The sequence below is a fragment of the Pseudorca crassidens genome, chromosome 2 (genome assembly GCF_039906515.1).
Source record: "Pseudorca crassidens isolate mPseCra1 chromosome 2, mPseCra1.hap1, whole genome shotgun sequence".
Classification (NCBI taxonomy): Eukaryota; Metazoa; Chordata; class Mammalia; order Artiodactyla; family Delphinidae; genus Pseudorca; species Pseudorca crassidens.
Window position 1 is genome coordinate 40,512,853 of NC_090297.1, and position 18,758 is coordinate 40,531,610.

At 37.8% G+C, this 18,758-nt stretch overlaps 1 protein-coding gene across 2 annotated transcripts in view; it reads right to left on the reverse strand.

The window, feature by feature from the left end:
* AGBL4 (AGBL carboxypeptidase 4) overlaps positions 1-18,758 on the reverse strand; it is a 1,401,741-nt gene that overhangs the window by 733,859 nt on the left and 649,124 nt on the right. For both annotated transcript variants that reach the window (XM_067726072.1, XM_067726070.1), the window contains exon 4: positions 14,884-14,978. In XM_067726072.1, coding sequence (XP_067582173.1) covers positions 14,884-14,978 — 95 coding nt within the window. The remainder of the gene's footprint in view (positions 1-14,883; positions 14,979-18,758) is intronic.

Below are 18,758 nucleotides of genomic sequence, written 5' to 3' on the forward strand. Positions count from 1 at the left end.
ACTCTTGGTCATGGCCTGTATTTCCAAACGCCTCTTACTCTCTCACTCCCATTGTCTTTACTGATATAAATAATACCCTGGGAGGTCAGAAGGATAGGGTACATTATATCCATTTTACTAAGATGAGGAAACTTAGTCCCGGGAAAGTGATATGACTCAACCCAAGTGTAAGTCAATTTTTAACATCATTTAACAAACTATTATTTTATTTTTAATAAATATTACTTTGATTTTTCAAGAATACAAAATTGTAGAATATCTAAAACTATAAAAAACTCTAAAGAAATAAAATTCTACCATAATCCTACCATCTATAGACACCAGTTAACAGTATTATATATGTGTGTATTTAATGTACTGTATATATACATACATAGGTTTCATACTATTATGACAATTACATATAGTATTATACCCTACTTTTTTACTTTATATAAGATCAGCATTTTCCCATGTTATTACTAATGCTTGGAAACTATTTTTTAATGCCTACATAATACTGCATCAAGTTGACACATTATAATTTACTTAATAATGTTCCTGGTTTTGGACATTTAGGTTAGTTTGAGTTTCTGTCATTATCAACTACCGTATAATGAATACCGTTTTATACAAAGATTTTTCCATAATATGGATCTTTTTTGATTGTTTAAATCTCGGAACAGTATTGCCAGGACTAGGACTCAGATTTTTAGATTCCTATTCTTGATTTCTTTCTACTACATATTTCAATTCTTAAAATATTAAACTACATGGACATTTTAACATAATGCCATTGTCAGTTTTCACGGAAATGTTCAGGTTTTCTTAGTGATCCCTAACCTACGGTGGAAGGGAGCACTTTGAAACCTAACCTAAATGCAAACATAGCTCTTGGTACTATTATTTAATAGGGAAATGTTCAAGGGTAACTGGTAATAACATTAATATTAGTGATGAAACTGATTAGAGTATTAGTGGACTATGCCAATATTATTTTGTGGTCTTTGGTTTTATCTTCCTAATATTAACACAGGGTCTTTCTTCTGTTCTGTCTTTAGAGTTACCTCCCTGAGACTTCATTTCTGCCTCTCCCTCAGGAGTTGGATGACCAGTTTGTCTTGGTTTTCCCAGGAAATTCTCAATTTAAAACTAAAGTTTAAATTCCTACATCCCAGGAAACCCCATACTTCTAGGCAAACCAGTTTGGTTGGTCACCCTACCAGTCAGGAGTAGGTAATGGAAACAGCATGGCTAAGGGTCACACAGATCTGGGGCTGAGGCTTTGCTCTCTGCCCCTGAGTAGTTATGACACCCTTTTCTGAGCCTGGGTTTCCTCAACCCGGAGGTGATAACCTCTGACTTTCCTGCCTCCTGGAGCTACCATGACAATACCATGATGCAAAATCATTTTGTAACAATAAATTGTTGGGCAGATTGTTTCATATTGTGCCCAAAGAGTTAGAGGTACTGGCTTTAAATCTAATTCCTACAGAGTAGTTAGAGTCTTTAGACAAATACTTTTCTGGCCCTTAGTTTCTTCGTGTGCAAAATGTGGGCTTTTGGCTAGGTAATCACTAAGACTCCTTCCTTCTGGGATGTTGGGCAGGATATTAAGCACACCATCTGTATTATTTGAAGTAAATAAATGGTAAATATTATTGGTTTTGCCCAAAGGCAAGATCTGAGATTTGAGTTCAATTTCAACTGTTTGACGGCAGAGCCAGTGCTTTTTTTCGTACACCAGGCTATTACATGTCAGCCCCTTTTCTTGGAGAAAAAGCAAAGGGAGGCAGTGGGGCAGGTTGAGGAAAATTATGGGTCTGCTAGTCAGTCCCACGTGGATGCCAGGCTCTGTACTGCACTTACTTGCTGTATGACCTTGAGCAAGTCCTCATGGCAGACACAACAGAGCCAGGTTCAACTTCAGATCTCTCCACTTCAAACCATAACTAAGCTCTTAACCACTACTATATTAGAATAGGGAAAATGACTAAGATTTAAATTACTGACTTGGTATTCACGTCCCAGCTCTGCCACTTACTAGCTTTCCTAAACTATTAGAGCAAGTTACTTAATCACTCTGAGCCTCAGTATCCTCGTTCGTAAGATTGGGAAAGTGATAGATACCCTTTCCAAAGTTCTGAGAGGATCATAGAACCAAGCACAATGTCTGAAAGCTGTCTATGACAGAATGATGTGCATTAATCTTAATCCATACAAAGAACCTAAAATCCTAGTAATTTAGGCCATAGTTTGAGTTTAAGGGGATCTTGGAAGTCACTACCTTCTGGTTCATTAATCAGCAAATTCTCTTCGGCTCTCTCATTTCCTCATTTGTCTCATGGTCCCATGACTGGGATTGTAGCATGGATTCTTTCCTTCCCTCTTCCCTTCTGTGCTTCTTTCCATTTGAGTTTTGAGGTCAAAAGAATACCAGTAACTATAATACTTTGCCAGCATGCCCTATAATTTAATTGGGAACACTGATACTGATAGGTCCACTCTCCCTCCTGGAGCATGAATCCTCTCCACTTCTCCCTAACAGGGAACCATCCTCCTTCAGCTGAAGCAGCTCTAGAACTCACCACATGCTGACAGCCCTCCATTGTTGGATAGTTCCAGTTGGTAGGATGCACTATATAAAACTAAATGGTTAGACGATGGTAGAAGTTGTCACCAAGCTCCAAGTTTTCAAGCTTCATTTGAAGGTAATGTGGCAGCAGTGAGGAAAGTGATAGGCCTATAATTCAGTCCCATGTGGGCTCCAGGCTCTGTTGGCATTTACTTGCTGTATGATTTGGAGCAAGTCATCTGTCTTCTTCTGGTTTCTATTTCCCATCTGAAAGACTGTAGATAATAATCTCTCTTTTATAAAGAGGGGAGAGGGATATCAGCATATATCTTTTTTAAAACAAAATTCAACTCAATCACTGATAAGGGAAGAGGACAAAAACACATCTTCTCTGGTGGAAATAAGAAAGAATGTCCTGCATCCTGGCTGGGTTCTACCCTTGCCTGGTTAAGAACTCTCCAGTAAACACAATGTGAAGATCATCCAGAGTGGACAACCTTGCTGGGTCCTGTGTGAGGAAATGGTGGCACAGAGAGGTTGTATGACTTACTCATGATTCATTCCATGAGCTTGTGGTAGACCCAGAGATGGAATATATTTTAAAGTCTATTTTGTCTGATATGAGTATTACTACTCCAGCTTTCTTTTGATTTCCATTTGCATGGAATACCTATTTCCATCCCCTTACCTTCAGTCTGTATGTGTCCCTAGATATGAAGTGGGCATCTTGTAGACAGCACATACATGGCTGTTGTTTTTATATGCATTTAGCCAGTCTATGTCTTTTGGTTGGAGCATTTAATCCACTTACATTTAACGTAATTACCAATATGTATATTCTTATTGCCATTTTGTTAATTATTTTGGGTTTGTTTTTGTAGGTCTTTTTTCTTCCCTTCCTCTTTTGTTCTCTTCTCTTGTGATTTGATGACTACCTCTTTTTTTTTAATATTTATTTATTTGGCTGTGCTGGGTCTTAGTTGTGGCATGAAGGATCTTCCTTGTGGCACAAGGGATCTTTAGTTGCGGCATGCATACTCTTAGTTGTGGCATGTGGGATCTAGTTCCCTGACCAGGGATTGAACCCAGGACCCCTGCATTGGGAGCATGGAGTCTTAGCCACTGGACCACCAGGGAAGTCCCTTGATGACTATCTTTACATTGTGTTTGGATTCCTTTGTCTTTGTGTGTATATCTCTTGTAGATTTTTGCTTTGTGGTTACTACAAGGCTTTGATATAGCAGTTTCTATATATGCAAGATTGTTTTAAGTTGCTGGTCTCTTAATTTCAAATGCATTTCCAATATCCGGCATTTGTACTCTCCTCTTCTCACGATTGCTGATTTTGATATCATGTTTGTGTGTGGATGATTTCCTACCTTTACTGTATGTTTGCCTTTACTGCTGAGCTTTCCCATTCAAATTTTCGTATTTCTAGTCATGGCCTTTTCTTTTCCACCTAGAGAATTTCCTTTAGCAATGTTGTAAAGCTGGTTTGGTAGTGCTGAATTTTCTTAGCTTTTGCTTGTCTGTAAAGCTTTTGATTTCTCTGTCAGACCTCAATGAGAGCCTTGCTGGGTAGAATATTCTTGGTTGTAGGTTTTCCCTTTTCATCACTTTAAATATTTTGTGTCACTCCCTTCTGGCCTGCAGAGTTTCTGCTGAAAAGTCAGCTGATAACCTTATGGGGGATTTCCTTGTATGTTATTTGTTGCTTTTCCCTTGTTACTTTTACTATTTCTCTTTGTCTTTAACTTTGGTCAATTTGATTAACATGTGTCTCAGCATGTTCCTCCTTCGGTTTATCCTGTATGGGACTCTTTGCGCTTCCTGAACTTGGATGACTGTTTCCTTTCCCATGTTAGGGAAGTTTTCAGCTATTATCTCTTCAAATATTTTCTCAGGCCATTTCTCTCTCTCTTCTCCTTCTGGGACCCCTCTAATGTGAACGTTGGTGCATTTAATGTTGCCCAGAAGTCTCTTAAATTGTCCTCATTTCTTTTCATACTTTTTTCTTTATTCTGTTCTGTGGCAGTGATTTCCACTGTTTTGTTTTCCAGCTCATTTATCTATTCTTCTGCCTCATTTATCCTGTTATTGATTCCTTCTACTGTATTTTTCATTTCAGTTATTATATTGTCCAACTCTGTTTGTTTGTTCTTTAAATCCTCTAGCTCTTTGTTAAATATTTCTTGTTCTTCTTGGTCTGTGCCTCCATTCTTTTTCTGAGATCTTGAATCATCTTTACTATCGTTACTCTGAATTATTTTTCAGGTAGATTGCCTACCTCCATTTTACTTTGTTCTTCTGGGGTTTTATCTTGTTCCTTCATCTGGAACATGTTCCTCTGCTGTCTCATTTTGTCTAACTTTCTGTGTTTGCAGTACCACAGGCTACAAGACTGTAGTCCTTCTTACTTCTGGTGTCTGCCCCCTGGTGGGTGAGGCTGGTCCAAGAGACTTGTACAGCCTTCCTGGTGGGAGAGACTGATGCCTGCTCATTGGTGGGTGGAGTTGGTGTTGTCCCTCTGGTGGACAGGGCTGTGTCAAGGGGTGTGTTTAGAGGTGGCTATGGTCTCAGGAAGGCTTTAAGCAGCCTGTCTGCTGATGGGTGTGGCTGTGTTCCTGCCTTGTTGGTTATTTGGCCTGTGGCATCCCAGCACTGGAGCCTAAGGTCTGTTGGGTGGGGCCAAGTCTTGGCATCAAAATGGCGGCCTCCAGGACAGCTCACACCAGTGAATACTCCCCAGTACCTTTGGCACCAGTGTCATCCCCACAGTGAGCCACAGCCACCCTCCGCCTCCCCAGGAGACTCTCCAAGACCAGCAAGCAGGTCTGGCCCAGGCTCCCATGAAGTCATTGTTTACTCCCCTGGGTCCAGGTGTGCACGAGACCTTGTGTGCATCCTCCAAGAGTGGTATTTCTGCTTCCCCCAGTCCTATGGTGTTCCTGCAATCAAGCCGTGCTGGCCTTCAAAGCCAAATGCTTTGGGGGCTCCTCCTCCTGATGCCAGACTCAAGACTGGGGACAGGCATGTGACTCAAAACTCTCACCCTGGGATTTCCAGTGGTGGTCAAGTGGTTAAAACTACATGCTTCCAATGCAGGGGATGCAGGTTCAATCCCTGGTTGGGGAACTAAGATCCCACATGCCATGCAGTGTGGCCAAAAAAAATATTTTAAATAAAAAAAATAAAATAGAAAACAGAAAAACAACTCTCACTCCTGTAGGAGAACATTTGTGACATAATTATTTTCCAGTTTGTGGGTCACCCAACTGGTGGGTGTGGGATTTGATTGTATTGCACATGTGCCTCTCCTACCATCTTGCTGTGGCTTCTTCTTTGTCTTTGGAAGTAGAATATCTTTTATGGTGAGTTCCAGTCCTTTTCTGTCAATGGATGTTCAGCAGTTAGTTGTGATTTTGGTATATTTGTGAGAGGAGGTGAACTCAGGTCCTTCTATTCTGCCATCTTGTCCTCACCCCCTCCCCAGAGGTGGAATATAGACTCAAGTCCATGTTACTCTCACCCCACTACCCTACTTCTACTTCCACAGTTCCTTGGGTTACATGATCTATTCTAGACTAAATTTTTTAGAGTTTTTCCTTTTGTTACATCTCTGGCTTCAAAAGGCCCCTCCTCATGTTTTCTCCCACCCCTCTTTCAATCCCTTGGAAACCTTAGATCCTTGTGTACTTTTTTACATTCTTCAAACTATTCTTATGCTTTGGGAGCTTTTTTTGTGTGTGGGGGGGGATAGAGTTAAGTAGTATAGATTTACCTTTTTGTTTTGTGGTAATTATAGATTCTAATGGATTTGTGAAACTAGTGCAGAGAGATCTTGTATACCCTTCACTTCGTTTCCCTCAAATGCTGCATCTTTCGTAATTATAGTACAGCATCAAATCAGGAAATTTACATCGCTACAATGTGTGTGTATAGTTCTATACCATTTTATCACATGTAATCATCAACACAATCAAGATACAGAATTATGTTACCACAATAAAGATCTGCCAGATGCTACCCCTTTATGTTACACCCACCCCACCTCCTTCATCATCCTATTATAATATGAATACATAACATCATAATCTACTGGTGTTGACACTTACCAATTTGAGTGAAAAGTATAGAAACACTTCCTCCTTTTAAGTCCTTTTACCCCTCCACATATAATATAATTGTGTTCAGTATTTCCTCCACATACATTGAAAACATTGGAAAATGTTATAATTTTTGCTTTGACATCAAACATAATTTAGAGAACACAGAGAAAAAGGAAATTTTGTTGTATCTACCCATATTTTCACTTTCTGTTTCTTCCTTTTGGATAGTCCAAGAATCCTTCTTTATTATTTCTTTTCTGTTTCAAGAACTTCTTTTACCCATTCTTTTAGAGTAGGTTTACTGGTGACAAATATTCTTAGTTTTTCTTTCATCTAGAATGTCTTGATTTCCCCTTCATGCTTGAAAGACATTTTTGCTAGATATAGAATTCAGGGTTGACAATTCTTTTCTCTCAGCATTTGACAAACATTATGTCACTTCCCTCTGGCATATTTCCTCTTATTATTCGACACTTTCAAGATTCTTTCTTTGTGCTTAGTTTTCAGAAGTTTGATTATGATGTTTCTTGGCATAGATTTCCCTCAGTTTTTCCTGTTTAGGGTTCACTCAGTCTCTTGAATCTGTAGGTTTACGTATTTTTTTCAAATCTGAGAAGATTTCCTCCACTTAAAACACTTTTTCAGTCCCATTCTCTTCTCTTCTTTTGATTCTAATGACATGAATATTAGGTCTCTGAGGCTCTGTTCATTTTTCTTGGTCTATTTTTTTCTGTATCGTTCAGAATGGGTAACTTCTATTGTTCCATCCTCACATTCATTTATTCTGTCTCTGTTCCCCTGCACTCTGCTATTGATCTCATCCACAAGTAGGTGGTGGAAATCCATATTCCTCATGTGGTCTGACATCATAGGTGAAAGGGATTCATTACTGACCAGCTGGAATAACAGTCCAAGTTCTGTACTTTTCTCTGATATGAACTGGTTGGGGGTTTGGAGCAAAAATGGAAGCCTAGGCTCCCCACTCAACCTTTGTTGTTAGGGGAGAAGATGGGCCTACAGGTATTTTCCACAGTGTTTGGCTAGAGTAGGCAATTATTGTCTCAAAGTTTCTGTCTTACTAGGCTGCCCTTTCCTGTCCTTTGTTTAGCCAGAACAGGCTTTTGGGAAGGCTTGGCTTTTCTCTGTGCCTGTGGGCATTTCCAGGTTGCTGCTTTCTTGAGCAACCATTCTGGCATTTATGAGGCAACAATAAAACCCAAGGTTCTCACCACTATATCATTTGTCAGGTCCTGAGAAACCTTGCCATTCTTGCCTCATCTCTTCACCTTTCAGAGTCGTCTCTGTTTTTCCCATAAGTAATGTGTATGGTTTTTAGCTGTATTTAGTGAAAGAAATAGGGAGATATGCATCTATTCCATCTTGTCTCAGAACCAGATGTCTGTAATGTCTTGCCTTTTCTTTTTAATGGATATGTATTTATTTTTGGAAACTTGATTTTATGGCATTGCATTAATGCTAATAGACTTAAAATATAAAACTTAAATGAGAACAAAACAACTACAAGGACCATATTACATCTCCTAAATTAATCTTTTTTTTTCAATGTCAATTCTTAATGCTGTCCAGATTGCAGTAAACCTGATAGAGTGAAAGACCAATATGATAATAACATATTCCTATTGAATATGAATATTGAATATGTGAAAGACCAATATGAATATAACATATTCTGAGAGCATGCATATCAGGAGCTTATAATCATTAACTCTGCAATCTCTCTCTTAGGAACTGATTCTAAAAAATAATTTAATAAATGTAAATCTATATAATAGTATCTACTTTAGAAAAACAATATATAGGCAGTCTAAATAGCCAGCAATAGGAATATGACACAGTAATTTGTGATACTGAAAATGGTAAAACATTCTCCAACTATGGTATAATGAACATTAGGATCAAACATGAGAAACTGCTTCGATATAATGTTAAATGAAAAGGACAGAATACAAATGGGTATATATATTTGATTGTTTCCATGGAAATAAACTAAAAAGGAAAATGTAATATTAAAAGTAATTTTTAGGTTTAGTGCAGGGATAATGGATTAATTCGTTTAACAAACATTTATTGAGTACCTACTATATGTCAGGCACAGTTCTAGATGCTAGGGATACAGAAGTGAATTTTTTAAAGTTTTTTTAATATTTATTTATTTATTTGGCAGTGCAGGGTCTTAGTTGTGGCATGTCAGATCTTTAGTTGCCAAGTGTGGGATCTTTAGTTGCGGCATACAGGCTCTTAGATGCAGTATATGGGATCTAGTTCCCTGACTAGGGATCAAATCCAGGCCCCCTGCATTGGGAGCATGGAATCTTAACCACTGGACCACCAGGGAAGGCCCAGAAGTGAATTTTTTAAATGACAAAAATTGCTATTCTCATGGTGTTTACTTTCTAATAGAGGGAGAGGTCACTAATAAAATAATGCATTATAATTTGTTAGGTGGAAATAAGTGCTATATAGAAAAATAAAGCAGGGAAAGAGGATAGGTATATGGGGGGTGGGCAAAGGGATGTAATTTAATTTTAAGTATATGACTTATTTGTTTTACAAATTATTAATTCATGAATTTATAATTTTTCAAAAATATTATTTTGTAACAATAAGAGTAAAGCACCATTGTTTCAGGAAAAAAAATTAATTTCAAAATTTTAGACATTTTTTGACAAGAATAAGGCTAAAGATTATCATTATGTTAAGAATAGAGAATATAGATCTATTGCTTATTTGTACATAACTCTATCACTGCATTTAATTCAAAAGAATATTTTAACCGTTTGTTTACTTGCTGTCTATCTCATGGGCTTGTATCTCTTTCCTCCATTTTTGTAGCCAAACTTTTGAAAGAACTGTCCATAATTATGGTCTCCATTTCTTCACACTTTCTCTATCCCCCAACTCACACAGTCTGGCTTGAACTCTCACCACATCACTAAAAGTACACTCACCAAAGCCTCTAACAACCTCCATGTCACTACAGACATTGAGCATTTAAAACCTTAATTATCTTTGACCCCTCAGTAGCAGTTGGCAGTGTTAGCTACTCCTTTTTGTCTCCTCGGTTTCATGACACCACAGTTTCTTGGTTTTTTTCCTACTCTCTGGCCGGTCCCTCTCATCTTCTTTTGTGCTTCTCATCCTCTTCCTGACCTTTAAATGGGGATTTCTCAGAGCCCTGTCCTAATCGTCTATTTTCACTACATATGACCTCCCTGGGGGATCACATCTGTTCCCACTGTTCTGGTTATCATCTACAGGCTTATGACTTCTAAATATGCACCTCCATATTCATGTCTTGAGTTGCTTATCAATATACCCTATTGCCTACTTGACATCTCTGCTTAGGTATCTCCCAGGCACTTCTAGCTAAATGATTCCAAGGCTAAACTCATCATATCCCCTATCCAACCAAATCTGCCAAAATTGTCTCTTGTCCCATGGCCCCTATCTTCAGTAAATGGCACCACCGTCCCTTCCGTTGCCTATTCCAGAAAACTTGGGAGTCATGCAGGACACCACCCCACCCCCACTTTATTTTACCCGCCACAGCCTGTCAATCACAGACAAGTTTATTCAACCTCTGTTAACCCTCAAATCCATCCACTTGTTTTCATCACTACCGTTATCCTTCTAATCCATCATTGACTTAAGGTATTGCAAAAAATCTCTAAACAACTGTCTTCCTCTCCAAGATATTCTCTATTCAGAAACAAGACTAATCTTTATAAAATGCCAATCATGTCCTGGCTCTTGGTTAATCCTTTCAATTTCTTTACATTGCCCTCAGAATCAAGTCCAACTCTTTATCTCGGTTTACAAGGCTCACATCAGTTTCACTCACACCTACCTCTCCAGACTTTCTCCTTAGAATTTCGTACTCCAATCACATTGTCCTTTCTTTGTTCATCAAAGGTGTAATGATCTGTTTCAACTCTTGGCCGTCAAACACATTCTATCACTTCACACATACCTCCACCCACTATGATGTAACTTTTATTGATCTTGTACCTCTCAGCATAAATAACATTCCTAAGGAAGGTCTCTTATCCTTGAAGCAGTCTAAGTCTTAACTGCTATATAGCATGCTGAATAGTTTCCATGCATGCTGAATTATCCCATTTTAACAGTTATCACATTTATCAAAAGTTACGTATTTAATGTCTAGCCCTGTAGACTATGAGCTCTATGAGAACAGTAATCATATTTCTCTTGTTTTACTCCAATACCTTACATAATTCCTGGTCCATTGTAACTGCTTAGCATTTATTGACAAGCTTAAGGAAGGAAGAAAAGAATAAAGGAAGGAAGGGAGGGAAGGAAGGAGAAAGGGAAGGAAAGAAGGAATAACACTCATTCAGTCAGTCTTGGGTGAGACAGAGGAAAATAAATTTATTGAATTAATAAGATCCTTGAGACTTTAAAAAGTATTTACACATCCATTTCACATTTATTTATCATAACAACTCTGTAAGAAAGTATTATTATGCACTTTTTACACTGAGGAAACTGAGGCTCGTAAAAGAGATATCATGGCTCATCAAGTTATATCTTGCATTTGGAATCCCATTTCCTTAATTTTGTTCTTGTCCAATTTCCTCAAGATCTAGCTGAAATACCACCTGCCCCAGAAGCTTCTCCCTTTCTCCCCAAGTCCTACTAGTATTATTTTCTTCATCTCTAATCCACAGCACATTTTATATACCTCCCTAGTGGTCTTTAGTACAATGCTCCTTACATTGTGCCTATTTATGTTTCTGTTTCATTTAAACCCCTAAAAAATAAAATTTTAAAGATATAATCCAGGTCATATTCATATTTATCACCCCAGCACCTAGCACAAAGTTAGATGCTCCGTAACAATGTGTTACATGAAAGCTACATCTTAGATATAGTCCAATCTCCTCAATCTACTACAATGGACAAATCAATCAGAGAAGTTATTTCAGATCTACCAAAGGCCACACAGCTGCATGCTACACGCTGCTTCTTTGTGCCCCCTTCTCTACCCTTTCCATGCATGGAATATGGGAGGAACAGTAAAGGTAGAGTCCTGAGGTCTCTAGCTAATGCCACCACTTACTAGCTGTGTAAATATCCTAGGTTTAGTTTCTGCATAGGTGAGGATACAAATATCGGCTGTTTTGTAATGCTGGTTTCCAACAGTGTCTAGCACATAGAAATTTCAGCCTTTGACAATATTAAAAAATATTAATCAGTTATGGTTGAAAAAACTTCATGCTACAGAGTCCCAACAACCAACAATCCCTGTAAGTCTAATATGTAAACAGAATTAGAATGAACTAAAATAGGAAGAAAACTTCTGAATCTTTCAGTTTCTCCACTTTGCTGCTAGGTATGCTGATTTTATCTCCTCAAGGCAGAACAGACTTGAGTGATCATATATTTATTTGCATAATGGCTTTTTAGTTGCTTCTTTTGCTTATTTGCTTTCTACAACTAATTGATTACCAGACCCATGCTAAGTTCTGAAGGCATCTTTGCTTGGAATCAGTTACAGCCCTCTATGACAGGTGAAGACGAATGTTTATTTCACCTTGAAAATGTGAAGAAAGTTTATTTTCCCAATTTGGTATATATTTCATCCAGGAAATTTAGGGCTTTTAATGTTTGTCATGAGGTAAGAATATTTCCAATGCCTATTTGTAATATTAAAATAGGTAAAGCCCCTAGACAAGAAAAGTATCCACTACTTCTCCTTTTATTATGGTGGTTGCCCTGGTATTGGGGAAACTAGAATTAGGAAGACACTAGAGAAGACAAGAGAGCTGTATGGCAATTGTCAGCCTCGAGTCGGGACACTGTTTAGAATCCTAAATTGCGGAACTCCATAGGACCAGTAAAATCTAATAATCTGAGAGCTAAACAGTCACATCACTTCTTATGTTACCCTGGGTACATTTAGGATGATGATTACTGGAAGATAGGTTCTCATACTGGGAATCAACAAAGGAATGGAAGAAAGTCCTAGGCAGAAAGCACCAAAGGTACAGAAACGATCTTCAGAAAAAAACAGTAGAAAGAAGGGTAACAATTATGGCCTGCAGAGATCAGTTAATAAAATTCTAAAATGAAAGTTCTCTTTGGGAACAGATCGTTTCTGTCACATTAATCCTGTATATGCCCAATATCTATAGTGCATAGCACATTAAGGTGCTCAGTAAAGTCCTATCAAGTAAATAAATATCCAAATGTCTTGCTTGAGGAAAAGGGAGTGTGAAGGAAGGTAAAAAGCTTTCCATCCAAAGTCAAGGGATGGTAAAGCAAAAGACAGGGGAGATTAGACATATCAACAACTTGATTTACTCTGGTACCTTGTGCCTTATTGGCTTCAACTACACCAAACTTGGTTCTGAAATTTTAAACTCTTTTTAGACGATTAGAGAAGTCCAGTGACTGGATAACAGAGGCTGCTGAGAGCCTGCCAACATTGGATAAGAACGCTAACTTATTTCTAAGGCATTATAATATAAATACAGGGACTCATTAATATTTCAAAAGCTTGTCAACAGCCCTGACAGAGGGGACCCAAATGGTAGTCCATGAGAAACAAAACAAAACAAAATGAAATAATTAAGGCAAAAGGATTTTCAAAAGCACACAAAAAGAGAAGACTCCAGAACTGAACACTTGAGGAAACCAAATGGTGATTATTGCTGTTATGTAAGATCCCAACACAGAGCCTGGTGAAAGAAGTACAATGTTATTTTAAGGCCCTTGTGAGCAGATCAACAGTGATATCCTTCGTTGACAAGGTTTGAAGCACCTATCTACACATATGCCTATTCACAGAAATAAGTGCTCTGTTATTATCCACTCAGGCCGAATTCAGAGACTCAAAGCAAAGGCCTACCCCTTGTTCAGATCCCAATGTCAAAAGGAAACTGAGGAACAGCAGCAGAGTTAACTTGATTTAGTAAAGTAAAAAACAGGCCCAGGAAGATATTTTTATCTTTTAATAAAGAGTTTTCATTATCATCATCAAACGCCTACACTTTTACAAACCTGAGTTTCTCAGCCCAGCATTTATAGAAAATTGCCAAGTATCTTTTCTACATAAAAGCACAATTCAATATTTATGAATTGCTAGCTTTCTATAAATATAGGTACTTGGAAATGATCTTCTCACTAGTCATTAATATTTGAACAGGTATCAAAGCTAGAATAATATTAACAATTCCTGGAATTTGTATAGTATTCTACATTATACTATCAATAATAGATGACATTTATTGAGCACTAAGCAAGTGCCAGGCACTTTACATGTAAATTCTCATCATGAATTCAGTTCAATTCAAAAGCATTCACTTAACATCTCCTGTGTGACAGATGAATAACACTTGGTTTCTGTCTTTAAAGACTCTCATTTTGGTGCAATCAATGTTGAATGAATACATGAATGAATGGATGAAGAAATTAATTGGTTTGAATGTCAGTGTGGGATAATAACAATAACACAGGCTCCTCCCCTTACTATCTATGGTCATGAGAAAGTCCTTAACCTATCCTAGCCTCAATTTCGTCATCTGTAATATAGGGATATTTAAAATGTCCCTTGCAAAAATTTTGTGAGACTAGTAACAGCAAATATTAAACATCTGCCAAAGAGTGGGCTCTCTCAGTAAGTGACAGTAGTTATTATTAACATCATTATCATCATCATCATCATTACTATTATTAAGTAATCCTATACAACTGTCTTCATCCACACTATAGCAATGGGACAAATAGAACTTTAACATCCAAAAAACCCAAACAACATCTATACAAAACACCACAACAAACAAGCAAACCAAGGTATATCTTCTAAACTGTAGCTCCTGATGTCCTCCTAGGTTACTGTACAATATGTATGCCCAGGTTAGAAAAGAAAGGAACGGGATCAACTTAATTATGCTTCCAAATATATCATGATAAAAGGCAAACAGGACAGGGAGTTTATCAAATAACAGACTGTACCTTCCTGCATAATAGAATGCTAGTGACTCCAAACATGGGACCATGTTTTCTATTCCAACATTCTCAAAGAGCAGTAGCTACAGCCCAGATAATGGCCATCCAGAAACTCATCTAACTCTTCTTAGTGCCAGTGAGACTAAGCCCTAGCCATACAGCAGATAAACTTGAGCCCTGGGTCAAATTCCCCAGTCAGAAGGAGGTCCCATTCTGTGGGTCACTTACCATTTTGGTCTGCTGGTAGATTTCACCATAGGGGCCATCCCATCTCTATAAAGACTTTTAGTTTTGCTGAAGTTAACAATGTTGAAAATGACTCTCTGAAAAAGAAAGAGGGAAAAGTTTATCAGAAGACTATGCTATTCAAGTTGCAACTTCCTGATAATTAGGACTGGAAGTAATAAGCAGGGTTATAGGAAACCATATGGACTAACTACCAGCATAGTGAGGATAAATGGCGTTCACAGAAATTCAATATGTTTCTGCTAGCTTCTCTGCTAGCTTAACATAGTAGTTAAGAACACAGACTCTAGAACCTAGAAGCCTGAGTTTTAATCCCACTCTACCACTCTCAATGCGTGACTTTGCCAAGCTACTAAATCTTTCTGTGCCTCAGTTTCCTTATCTGAAAAATTGGGATAGTAACGGTACCTAGAATTACTGATGAGAATTAAATAATTTAATAAAAGTATAGTGTTTGGAACCATGCTTGGTGCATAGCGAAAGCTATATAAGTTTTAGTTATCATTATTAATTGTGCCCTCTCTCTAGGCTCACCTAGAATTTCCATGGAAATGAATAATATTATCATTATAGTAACAGTAGTGCGTTTGAAGTTCAACAAAACTAAAGATAACAACTTAGTGCAAAATTGAAACTAAAAAATTTGTAACTGCTCAGCACCCCTTTGATTAGAACTAAAGGATATATGTCTGCTTCCCCTTTGTTATCTTCTGTTAGGGGCCAGGAATACTGAGCTCAACCCTAATCTCAGTATCAGTTTATAGTAGCACAGACACTTGGGTGAGCTCCTTCCCTCTCTGGTTTTCACCTTTAAAATGGGGGAGTGGAATGTTTTAGATGACTAAAACCCTTCCAGAAGGGTAGTATGTTAAAAAGAGATCAGGTCTTTGTTTTAATAAACAGCTTTGTCACAAGTGGGGAGGAGAGACTGGGAAAGGAAAGAGAACTGGGGCTAAAAGACATTAAATGACCACTGAAACAGTCCAAAGGAGAGAGGATGATGTTCAGGGCAAGGGCAGCCTGAATAGTCAGAGAAAATGAAAAGCTTGCAAGAGGTTAACCATAGGCTGGCTTTTCTATCCAGAGGCAGTGGAAGACAGAAGCATCAAAATTCATGCATTATTTCATTGAACAAATGTTTATTGTGTGAGGTATTAATGTCAAGTGCCAGAAATTTTATACACTTAAAATTTTTTAAATATTCTCTTATAATTATAATAAAAATATTAACATTTCCATTTTACAGATGTGGAAACTGAGGTTCAGAGATATTAACTAACTTGTCTTGAGCCATGCAATTAAAAGATGGAGAACTGATATTTGAACCCAAGGGATAAAAAAGTGAAGATATCCAAGATCTCTACCCTTGAGTTACTCACTAAAGTTCAAATGCCATAACTCTAACCAAGTCTATTTTCCAAAATAAGGGCAAAAATAAATATAGTGGCAATTTTTCAAGCCTTTAAAATTTCATTTTCCTTTAAAAACAGAAAATCAAAACCATTTCCTCTGGCCTCATATTTGGGACTACCATAAAATGCTTTGTTCTATGAAATAACTTCTTAGGAATAACTCATGTTTTCCTTTCTCCTCAGAGACCTAACCATTGACCCCATCTCCAGGCATTTCAGTTTCAGAACTCCTTTCAGTCATTAAATTAAGTCATCAAGAATGTCCAAGACTATTCCATTATTAATAACCTGGACCTGCCTGTTGTCAGTTCAATTACTTCTGCCAGGGTTTTGGCTACTGTCTGTTTTAAGAAAATCAATATCAAGGGGACAAATGGCCTTTGAACCTCACAGGGCCTAATCCCCCTTTTTTCTTCTGAGATTCCAGGTGTCAGATCCATCTCCAGTGAACCCGGAAGCCATGGTGCACTTTCAGGATCTAGACTAATGCTAAATGCAGGGGGAAATCTAATACAGAAATAATGTGTATATGTGAAGTTGGAATAAAGAAATTAAAAAGTGGAATATTTATTGATCATTCATATCCTAATACATGCCAGAAATTTTCTCAGGTGTTTAAAATATGCTATATTATTTAGCTTCTCTAGCCATAAACAAAAGTTGTTTATTTTAGCCCAATTTTAGACATGAGGAAATTGAATCTAATAAAGGCTAACTGGCTTACCCCCCACCCCCGGATCCCAGAACTATTAACTGGTAGAGCTAGGACTTAAATCTTAAGTGTCTGGACAATAAGTATGCCTTTTTTTTTTTTTCCCTTTGGTTGCACGTCTTGCAGGATCTTAGTTCTTAGTTTCCCAACCAGGGATCGAACCCAGACCCTGGCAGTGAAAGTGCAGAATCCTAACCACTGGACTGCCGGAGAATTCCTGAACAGTCTTTTATTATTCTCCACCTGTGCATTTTTAAAAATGGTTTCTAGCTTACTTAGTAAGGCAGCATGTGGTTGTGAGAATCAAAGGTATTTGGAAGTAAGCAGTGCAGGAAATCTTGGCTTTCCATATTTTCTAGCTATTTGTCAGTTATATACTCAAAATACATCAGATGAAACTGTAACCATGAGGTAATGGTAACAGCAACAACTATAAAAATAACAACTTCTGAGACTTTCTATGCACCAAATTCTAAGTTAAGCACTCATAGTTTCAGTGTTTTGTGTATTAGAATCACCTGGATAGCTCTTAAGTACTAGAGATGCCTGGACCTCACTCCAAGCTGATATCTGATGCATTATCTCACTTGTTTTGAGGATAATGAACTTTTTGAGACAGGGACTATTCATTACCTCTTATTTATGGATGAGACAAGTGGTATTGAGATTAAGTAAATTAAAATTACATAATAGTTAGTAGTAGAGCTAGAATTTGAACCAAGTCCACTGACTCAAGAGAATAAGATCATGGACTTTCCAGATAGATATATCTGAGACTGAAAGCCAGTTCCCCATTGGTTCTGTGAGCTTAGGCAAGATGATTATTCATTTTGATATTGATTTAAAAATCAATCTGGAATTCAGATGATAATACCATCCTAACAAAGTTTTTATAAAAATCTGTGAGATTACATAAGTAATCACCTGTCACATTGCATCTAGATAAGAATAGGTATTCACCATTTATTGAGATTTTCCCCCTTATCTTCAATGAAACTGGATCTTTTAGTTCTTTACAGCTTCCTTCCTTCCTTCCTTTCTGCCTGCCTGCCTTACTGCCTTCCTTCCATTATTTATTTTTCTCTCTTCTCTCTATTTAAAATTTTAACCCAGGCTTCTTGTTTCAGTAATATGATGCTCTATATTGAAACTTTGCAAACGGTGACCTGTAGCACAAGCTCTCAAGGTAGCCATGTGTGAGGCCTGGGGCTCTGCCCATCCTTAGTAAGGGGGTTGTGGTGCTGTGGAGGAGTTCAAGAGCTCCATTCCAGGTGTAGGCCAAGGAGTGGTCCAGTGTTGCTGAGGGTGTAATGAGAAGCCTGCATGCAGTCCCAGACAGTGGCCTTGATTCTCTATCTTCCCATATATCCAATACTTTTGTCCAGTCAGGAGTAAAATTTCTACTTAATGGTGTCCAAGCTAGTCGCAAGGACTATTCTAAATAGGCATGCACATTCTGCAAATTAGAGGGTCATCATTATTCTAAAATGTTTCATTATCTTAAATCATTGTAGTATTGAAAGTTTGGTTAGATTTTAACATCACTTGTTTTTCTTTTTCTTTTTTTTTTTTTTAACATCTTTATTGGGGTATAATTGCTTTACAATGGTGTGTTAGTTTCTGCTTTATAACAAAGTGAATCAGTTATACATATACATATGTTCCCATATCTCTTCCCTCTTGTGTCTCCCTCCCTCCCACCCTCCCTATCCCACCCCTCCAGGCGGTCACAA